The sequence below is a fragment of the Alosa alosa genome, chromosome 10, assembly GCF_017589495.1.
Source record: "Alosa alosa isolate M-15738 ecotype Scorff River chromosome 10, AALO_Geno_1.1, whole genome shotgun sequence".
In the NCBI taxonomy this organism is placed as follows: Eukaryota; Metazoa; Chordata; class Actinopteri; order Clupeiformes; family Clupeidae; genus Alosa; species Alosa alosa.
The window spans coordinates 26,616,382-26,626,381 of NC_063198.1; the positions used below are offsets into that span (position 1 = coordinate 26,616,382).

At 50.7% G+C, this 10,000-nt stretch overlaps 1 protein-coding gene across 16 annotated transcripts in view; it reads right to left on the reverse strand.

Moving 5' to 3' along the window:
• Nucleotides 1–10,000, reverse strand: part of cacna1da (calcium channel, voltage-dependent, L type, alpha 1D subunit, a) — a 79,243-nt gene that overhangs the window by 41,807 nt on the left and 27,436 nt on the right. For 15 of the 16 annotated variants that reach the window (XM_048255640.1, XM_048255644.1, XM_048255633.1 and 12 more), the window contains exons 4-8: nt 9,417–9,556; nt 7,240–7,403; nt 5,851–6,003; nt 5,090–5,286; nt 3,447–3,550 (exon numbers count right to left, since the gene is read on the reverse strand). In XM_048255640.1, coding sequence (XP_048111597.1) covers nt 3,447–3,550; nt 5,090–5,286; nt 5,851–6,003; nt 7,240–7,403; nt 9,417–9,556 — 758 coding nt within the window. Of the gene's footprint in view, nt 1–3,446; nt 3,551–5,089; nt 5,287–5,850; nt 6,004–7,239; nt 7,404–9,416; nt 9,557–10,000 lie in introns of those variants that run through there. The other variant, XM_048255641.1, reaches the window with a different exon arrangement.

A 10,000-nucleotide genomic window follows, 5' to 3' on the forward strand; every position in this document is an offset into this window, starting at 1 on the left:
CCCTCTCTGATCTGGAGTGGAACCTTCTCCATCAAAAAGCCATAGTGTAATCCCTTTCTTATTGGATTAAGAGGAGAAAGCCGGCCATTTTCACAGGCAACCACAAGAGGGGGCTGGGTCCCTGTCAGTCCCCATCTGTAATCCCTCAGAGACCGGCCGGCAGAGGGCAGGCTCAGGAAATGACCCACGAGCAAATGGACCCCTGAACCGATACGGACTGGATCAGTTGCTTATCTGCGCGGTGGCTGTGAAAAAGCCACAGAAAGACGCTGAAAAAAGACAAGGCAAGGTCGGCATTTGTCTGAGACCACACGGACGTGAGCTTGGACTGAAAGCTTTGAGCTGTGACCAAATCCCAGCATTGAGTGTTCCTGGGAAAGCGTTTGTGTGCATGCTTGTGTATCAATAAGAAGTGTGTGTTTCTACGCATGTATAAGAGGATATTGAGGAGTGAGTGCCTGAAAGAACGTGAGAATATTCATGAGTGTGTGTGGTGTGTGTGTGTGTGTGTGTGTGTGTGTGTGTGTGTGTGTGTGTTTCAGTAGGACAGGGAGTCTGCTGCCTCTTTGGAGGGAGAGTATTAATATCCTACAGCTCTGAGCAGCCGGAAGGACTTGAAGACCGAGGCAATGAGATTAATTTCGCCCTGTGTGTGTGTGTGTGTGTGTGTGTGTGTGTGTGTGTGTGTGTGTGTGTGTGTGTGTGTGTGTGTGTGTGTGTGTAGGATATTTCTCTGGTGTTGGTAGAAGAACGAGGGAGCGTGGGGAGGAGAGAATGGGGTCGTCTTTCCCCGTGGTGAGACGACGAGTCGGCACCGAGTGCCCATTGCTTCTCCTCATTCGTAAGGCCACCACTGCCTCATCTTTCCCTCTCCCTCTCCCTCTCTCCCTCTCCTCTCCCTCCCTCCTCCTCTCCATCTCTCCCTCTCTCCTCCTCCCTCCTTCCCTCTCCTCTCCCTCCATCTCTCCTCCCTCTCCCTCTCTCTCCCACCTCTCCCTCTCCCTCCTCTCCCTCTCCCTCCTCTCCCTCTCCTTCCCCTCTCCATCTCCTCTCCTTCCCTCCTCTCCTTCTCCTCTCTCTCTCTCCTCTCCTCTCCATCTCTCTCCTCCTCCTCCTCTCTCCCTCTCCTCTCCCTCTCCTCTCTCCTACCCTCCCTCCTCTCCATCTCCTTCCCTCCATCTCTCCCACCCTCCTCCTCTCCATCTCCACCCTCTCCTCCTCCTCCTTCTCTCCCACCCTCTCCTCTCCATCCTCTCCTACCTCTCCCTCCTCTCCATCTCTCTCCCACCCCTCCCCCCTCCCTCCCCCTCCCACCTCCCTCCCTCCCTCCGATCCTCCCATCCCTCCCTCCATCCTCCCCATCCTCCCTCCCCCTCCCTCCCTCCCCACCCTCCCCTCCCTCCATCCCCTCCATCCTCCCCACCCTCCTCCCTCCCATCCCTCCCACCCCTCCCTCCATCCTCCCACCCTCCCTCCCTCCATCCTCCCATCCTCCCCCCCCCCCCCCTCCTCCGATCCCTCCCCACCCTCCTCCCCCCTCCTCCTCCATCCTCCCATCCCTCCCTCCCTCCTCCGACCCCTCCCTCCTCCCTCCATCCTCCTCCCACCCCTCCTCCCTCCTCCCTCCATCCTCCCCACCCTCCCTCCCTCCATCCCCTCCCCAATCCCCCCCCCCCCCCCCCCCCCTCCCTCCTCTCCCCCTCCCCCCCCTCCCTCCCCTCCTCCCCCCCTCCTCCCTCCCCCTCCATCCTCCCCACCCCTCCCCTCCCTCCATCCTCCCTTCCCCCCCCTCTCCATCCCTCCCACCCCTCCCCTCTCCATCTCCTCCCACCCTCCCTCCCCCCCCATCCCCTCCCACCCTCTCCCCTCCCCCTCCCACCCTCCCTCCTCTCCATCCTCCCACCCCACCCCTCCCCTCCCCTCCATCCTCCCCACCCTCCCCTCCCTCCCTCCCACAGTCCCTGTCTCCCTCCCTCCTCCCTCCCACCCTCCCTCTCCTCTCCATCTCTCTCCTACCCTCCCTCCCTCTCTCTCTCTCTCACAGTTGCCCTTCCCTTTCTTCCTCATAATGTGTGTCCTTCTGTCGCCGTCTGTTCTCTCTCCCCCCCTCCTTCCCTCTTTCTATTCCCCCTCTATCTTCACATCGGTCATCACGTAGGCTTCCTCTGCCCTCCAGTGTCTTTGTGCAGCTTCTCGTGTGACTCTGCAGGACACACGGCTCTTTTGCCCTCAGCTCCTTTGTCAGTCCTTCGTCTGTCCTGTCCTGTCCCGTCCAGTCCTGCTACATCCTCCAACACCCGTATCACAGTGTCCCAGACTCCTGTCCCTCCCTCACCTTTTTACCTTCTCAATCTGTCCTCCCCCGGCCACCTAAATCACAAGCTCAGTTTTGCTTTTACCTCATCACAGACAGTGTGTGAGCGCAACACTAAATCTGTCTGCTCCTCGGAGGTTTGAGCATCTGCAGCTGCTCCAGCAGTACACCTCTCTGCTGAAACTGCTTTCTGTAGGAGCTAGAGGTTCATTTACTGAGCGCTGAGCTGGCAACTCTCCCGAGACACGCACATGGTGCACAAACAAGCATCGTCAAGGAATATCTACTTCCATATCGGACTTATTACAACAACACAGCATACTTTACTAAGACTCCACACATCTGTTTTTGTAATACAGTAAAATCTACAGACAGATCACTTCTGGCAGTTTAGTCATGGGTAAATTATTCTCCACTATCAGTGACCATTAAATCAGCACTATCTCTCAGCGCAGATGCTCTGGTGCTAAAATGAAAGAAGTGCTTTCCAGTACTTTCAAGCTGCTCTGTGAAACCCTGGGAGTCTTTCAGCCTCTGACTTGGTGTGATGTGAATGGCTCCTCGAAAAGGGCCCCAACCTCTGATGCTCCATCCCACCCCCCACCCCACCTCCACAGGGCCCCATCCTCTGATGCTTCACCCCGCACCACCTCCACAGGGCCTCCCTGACTGCTGTTTGTTGTGGTTCGCACGCCTCAGTACACACAGCGAACACCCCCAAGCCCATCACTAATCACACGTCACACTGGGAGAGAGGGGCAGGGAGAGCCAAAGAGCCAGGGAGCAAGAGTGCATGCGTGAGAGAGAGAGAGAGAGAGAGAGAGAGAGAGAGAGCGCGCACAGCAAACCCTCACAGGGACACGGCACACATGGCGCTCCGCCCTCTTACCCACTCAGCACACCCAGCACCAGGTTGAGCACGAAAAACGAGCCCAGAATGATCAGGCTTACAAAGTAGATGGATGGCGTCCCCCCGCCCATGGCGTCGTTCACCTGCAGGGACCCCAGACATTTGCCTTTATGGATTAAGAGGGAGGGGGTTTGGGGCAACACGGAGATGGCGGGACAGGGAGGAAGAGAGGGAGAGATGGAGAGATGGAGAGAGAAAAGGAAAGAAAAGGAAAGTGCTCACCCGCTCAACACACCCAGAACCAGGTTCAGCACGAAAAAGGAGCCAAAGATGACCAGGCTGACAAAGTAAACCCACGGCAGCTCAAAGCCCATAGCGTCATTCATCTAGAAGAGAATAGCAGCAGGACAACGTGGAGAGACAGACAAGAGAGTGAGAGAGAGAGAGAGGGGGATCAGGGCAAAAGAAAGAAGAAAGGGAAGAAGGAAAGACAGAAAGAGGCAGAAGAACATTGAGAGCACATCGACTGGAACACAGAGGAGAAGAAGGCAGTGGCAAGAAAACAGTGACAGAGACAGCAATAAGATAAGAGGAGGGCATATTCAGACAGCAGTGTTCAGTCAGGAAACGTGGCAGCCATTTCCTCTCAGACTGGTGCTCTGCTTTCACTGCCTCTGTCTGTGTGTGTGTGTGTGTGTGTGTGTGTGTGTGTGTGTGTGTGTGTGTGTGTGTGTGTGTGTGTGTGTGTGTGTGTGTACAGTATGTCTCTGTCTGTCTGTCTGTGTGTGTGTGTGTGTGTGTATGTCTCTGTCTGTCTGTCTGTCTGTCTGTGTGTGTGTGTGTGTCTGTCTGTGTGTGTGTGTGTGTGTGTGTGTGTGTGTGTCTGTCTGTGTGTGTGTGTTGAGATGGTAGGACTCGCTTAAGCCCTTGCTTTAGCGTTTCCACAGACAGCTGGTGTGAGAGCTCATGGCATATTCATCTATTGAAAGACTCGCTCCCCATGTGGCACGGGGTCACTGGAGGGCCAGTGGCAGGTCACTCTGAGCACAGGGAAAGGTCAGTTTATCTGCGGAGAATCAAATCAAGTACAGCGTGAAGTCTGAAGACAGCCACAGCTAACCAGGTGGGGGAAAGACAACTCTAGGTCCGTTTTTTAAAAAACATACACACTACGCAGCCAAAAATAGCTTTAACTCAGGGGCTTGCGAGCACATTTTACTTGTAAAAGAGCAACATGTGGAGGGTTGCCGTTGGATGGTTAGTGTGCTGGCTCGCTGGGATGTGAGGCAGCGATAATGACGTTGTGTGTTTTATGTGTGTGTGTGCCATGCTGTGGGAGGAGGGCTAAAGAGCAAGGATTCCGTCTTACTTGCCCGCTCAAGTGTGTGTGGGCTGCTTGTTCAAATAACTCTTTCTATCTCTCTCTCTCTCTCTCTCTCTCTCTCTCTCTCTCTCTCTCTCTCTCTCTCTCTCTCTCTCTCTCTCTCTCTCTCTCTCTCTCTCTCTCTCTCTCGCTCTGTGTGCATATGCATTTTCTCCCTTTCTTTTATGGCCTTATTTTTGAACACTACCATCAAAAGCCAACAGAATGACAGACAATTTGACTGATTCAGATCTGACAATGACAAATGACACATTTTAACAAGCATGTAGGCAATTATTTTCACTCAGGTTATGCATTATAACTGCACCAAATATGATCAATCATCTTTAAATGAACAAATGGCGTGCAGTCTAGTAGTAAAGTTGCTGATGCCACTAACAAAACGTGTGGCGTGCTGTACTCGGTACTCTGAGGGAAGATGCAGGTGAGGAGTCAGCATCCCCGTCAGCATCCCTCCCTGGCTCTGTCTCCCCCGAGTTAGAGAAGTGCTGTGCTATGAACAGGAGGAGGAGGAGGAGGAGGAGAAAGAGGAGACACTGACCCAGTATAGCACGTCTGTCCAGCCCTCCATGGTGATGCACTGAAAGACCGTGAGCATGGCGAACATGAAGTTGTCGAAGTTGGTGATGCCCCCGTTGGGCCCGTGCCAGCCTTCCCTGCACTCAGTGCCGTTGATGGGGCACTGACGCCCGTGGCCAGAGACCGCGCACGGAGCCGGCTCATCCTCCGCAAGCATATCTGCAGGAGAGGGAGGGAGAGAGAGAGAGAGAGAGAGAGAGAGAGAGAGAGAGAGAGAGAGAGAGAGAGAGAGGAGATATGAAAAAAGAAATGGAAGGAATTAGATCACCGCTCACATGATTCAGCACTACTACAGTGGGGGTACATACATCCTCATTATGAGATGTGAGAGCACCTTCATCACATGCACATTCAGCAAACAGAAAAAGAATATGCATAGCCAGTACTTTGCAAACGCATCCAACTTTGGGAAGTTCTAACCACCTACGGTTAGACTACAAGACCACTGCTGTGTGGAGCTTCATTTTATCCCAGCACCACTTCAGTTGATGAAAAACAAGCAGGTCATCAGAGCCACCCTGGGCAGATGATTGCCTGCTAACCCCTGGACCTCCATATGTTCCTTTGCTAGTGTCCAACATTACAGCCTGAGTCTCGACATATGGACTGACCACTGAGGAGGACAGCTATACCCAACAGAGAGATTCACTTCTGCTGTGTCCACTGGAGTGGAATGTGCCAATCGGACCTTTGACCCAATGCTAATGGTGTGGACGGACTGACCTGAGCCGGGCATGAAGCAGGTGGCATGCATTTTGCCGATGAACAGCTCCAGGCCGATGATGGCGTAGATGATGATGACGAACAGGACCAGCAGGGCAATGTGCAGCAAGGGGACCATGGCTTTGATGATGGAGTTCAACACCACCTGTAAACCTGCACACACACACGCAAAACACACACACACACACACACACACACACAGTGATTTCAAACCTTGCTCTTGAGAGAGTGAGAGCCTGTTTTTATTTATTTTTATTAGGTTCGGGAGGAGTGTGCAGGTGTGAATGGGTGTAAACAGTGTGCATTACATACGTATTAACATGCTTATGCACAATACAGACATGTACATTTCTGGATGGCATTTGGTTGGAAAGCGAGTGGGTTGAGAGGACACACACACACACACACACACACACACACACACACACACATATACAAACACACACATCACACACTCACAGCCCTTACTTGTCTTTGGGGCATAGAGTTTGACAGCTTGTTCTAAAAGAACATTCCTGAGGGGCCGCATGCGGGGGATGCTTCTCGCTGCCATATGGCTACAGAAAGAGTGTGTGCCTGTGTGTCTGTGTGTGTGTGTGTGTGTGCCTGTGTGTGTTTCCATGCATTTGTGTATGAGAGTATGTTTATGTTGGTGTGTGTTTGTGTTTGCATTTGTGTATGAGTGTGTGTGTGTGTCTGTGTCTGTGTGTGTGTGTGTGTATGTGTGAGTGTGAGTGTGTGTGTGTGTCTCTGTATCTGTGTGTGTCTGTGTGTGTGTATCTCAGAAAGAGAGGGGACACATGTGTCCCTTGCAGCAGGACACCCAGAGCTGCTCTGCACGGACAGCGTACAGAAGTGTTGAGAGGTGGAAAGGTCAGAAGAGACAGACACAGAGACAGAGCAAGAGAGAGAGAGAGAGAGAAAGAGAGAGAGAGACAGAGAGTAAGTGAGAAAGAGAGATGATAAACAAGAAAGGGAGGAACAGTACAGGATAAAGTGGACAAGGTGACACTAGATGACTCCAAGGAACGCTGCTGCTACAGAACTGCAGGACGCCTGTTTACATAAGCTGTGACTGAGCATCCAAAGCCCCATTCATCAGATAAGTCTGTTAGCCCCAAATTAAAGTCCTGTACAAGGTCCTCCACACGTCATCAGGGGCAGTGACACTAGTCACGCTTTAAATGGCAAGAGAGTGAATGGCTCCTTCACTGCATTATGTAGTAAAGGGTTGTTGTGTACATGCTGTTTATTGAATGTGTTTTGCAGTTGCTGCTTAATGTTTAGGTCAGATCAGGGTTTGTTTTTTAGTTGTGTGGAAGCGTGCACAGGCACTGCTAGTTGTTATGGGTTATATGTTTTTCCAGAAGTTTCTGGGCTGGTTCTTACTGGGCACTCCTGAGACCAGACGGAGCGGTCGCAGCACTCGGAAGGCCCTCAGAGCTTTCACGTCGAAGCCGCCCGACTTCCCGCCATGGCCGTGCAAGGCGAGCCCCTCCACCTCCTCCACCTCCTCTTCTTTGGTCAGCACCTCCAGGACCACACTGAACAACCTGCCAGCACCCAGACAGAGGAGAACACAGGGGTTAGTGCGGTAGAGAAATACACACACACACACACACACACACACACACACACACACACACACACACACACACACACACACGCACAAACACACATGCATGCACGCACACACGCACACACACACACACACGGTACAGTACATGCACACAGGGTCAAGACATCTCAATAATTTCTCAATAGCATAAGTGGATTCTCCTACTATAGAAGAAGCATGGTTCAGCAAAGTCACGTTGATAAAAGCATGCAAGCTGTGCTTCCACGTAGTATGTTTACTGTCCAGTTCAAGCCTAGGTGAACATGTAAACATGTAAACAACATTATGCACCTGGTACTTCAAGACACCTGAGCCTCCAGCCTACACAGATGCAAGCGTGCACGTGCTCACAGACAAAGACACAGAGCAGGGCTATTTCGCCCTTATTCAACTCTTCTTTTGTCAATTCAAACCAAGCCAGTCAATTCCTACGAGACCTGGGAGACGGGCAAAAATGCTAGCAAAAGGTCCAGACGCTTGTTCTTAAGCGGTGGGTGGCAAAGCAGTCAGACAACCCAGGTTATCGTTTTCACACGTGAAATCAACAAAGGTGAAACCCTGACCAAGATGGCGATGTGAAAGAGGTAAGAGACACACATGGCAATATAACTACAGGGCAAATAACACAATGCCATTATGGTATGGTATGATGTGAACGATGATTACTTGAAATTTGGGCATTCACTCTTCTTGTAGAACTTAGATGAAAAACTTTTCACATAATCATTCGCATCACACAAATGCCATGGCATTTAGTTGCCGTTATGGACGTGACAGTTTTGCGTGGAATTGCACTACAATGAAACAGCATTTCCTCAATAGTCTATTAGGTCTGTGTTTTGACAACAACAACAACCCCTCCTCAGTTTGAAGCACTTGTGTGTTACTGTTTAATTGCTTTGACAAGCACATGGCCTACCCAATTCTGGCTCCCCAGTGTGCTCTTGTGTGTGTGTGTGTGTGTGTTTGCTCTCTGTCTGAGATGAGATGAGATGAGATGAGATGCGTGACGTTTGAGCAGGAACTCAGCTGAACACACACGGCCACTGCACCAGCACCAGCTTACAGCGCTGAGCACAGGCCTCCATGTCCAAAGGCACCGCAGACAAACCGCATGTGGCACACAAGACAAGCTCTGACCTAGCTACCCACTGGACTGTGTGTGCATTAGAGGAGAAAGAGAGAGAGATGGAGAGAAAGAGAGCGAGAGAGAGAGAGAGAGAGAGACATAGAGAGATAAAGATGGAGAGCATACAAAAATCCACCGCAGACACAAGCAAAAGGGAAGGGACAAATAGAGAGACAAAAAAATGGTGGCCTAAAACGTACAAAAGAAGAATTAAGAGAAAGAGGGGTAGATGGAATGGCTGAGGAGAGGACTGGAGGACAAAATAGAGTGAATAAAAAGAAAAGAATACAAGATCAAAAAAAAAAATCAAACACACTGATAATTTAGGACATGGATTGAGAGAGAGAGACTGATGGTACAAGCAAGACAGAGAGAATGAGAGAATGAGTGAGTGAGTGAGTGAGTGAGTGAGTGAGTGAGTGAGTGAGTGAGTGAGTGAGTGAGTGAGTGAGTGAGTGAGTGAGTGAGTGAGTGAGTGAGTGAGTGAGTGAGTGAGGAAAGCAACTGCATTACTGTGATTACCACAGTGAAGACTGTGTGAACGGTAATGTCAGTGTGTGTGTCTTTTGCACACATGTCTTTATATGAGAAACAGAGAGAGTGTTCTACAGTAAAAGCTCAACCATAGACAGAAGGATACATTTACACACATTTAGGAGACTCTTTTATCAGGAGCATCAGTGAAAGGAAATATTTTTTTCAATACACGAGGTTCCTACTAATGACCCCACAACCTTGATATTGTGTTCAGCAATCTGTTAAGCTGGAACACACACACATACACACACACACACACACACACACACACACGAAACTTACCCGATCACAACAATGACAAAGTCCAACATGTTCCAGCCGTTCCTCACGTAGGCATTCTGGTGCATCACTAAGCCATACGCTATGATCTTGAGGAAGGTCTCAATCGTGAAAATGATGAGAAAGGCATATTCCACTGTTTCCTGCACAACACAAATCAGAGACAGCAAAGGGTTAGAGCCAACTCTACGACACAATGGCAGACGTAATGCATACACTCCCTGTTCATTGTTAATCAGGAGGCTGTTCAAAAGCAATAACTCAACTGTTGACTCAACAAACAAAAGACAGATGAACGGCAAGAGGTTAAAAAAGGTAAAGAAAGAAAGTCAGAGTGAGAGAATATATCTTCAATCAACAGCTCAAATCTAGTTGACACCTGCACGCGCACATACCATAGCAGCATGCAGCACAGCATCACGTCTTTACACGTGTCAGCAGTATGTTAGTGTTGAAACAACAAACAAAACAACATGACAGCAGTGCTCTGTGTGAAATGGAGAGCTGTCCAGCACCCACAGCAGTGGCGGTGGCGGCGGTCAGCAACAGCAGCATCAGCAGCAGAACTGCAGAGCCCTGCAAGTCCC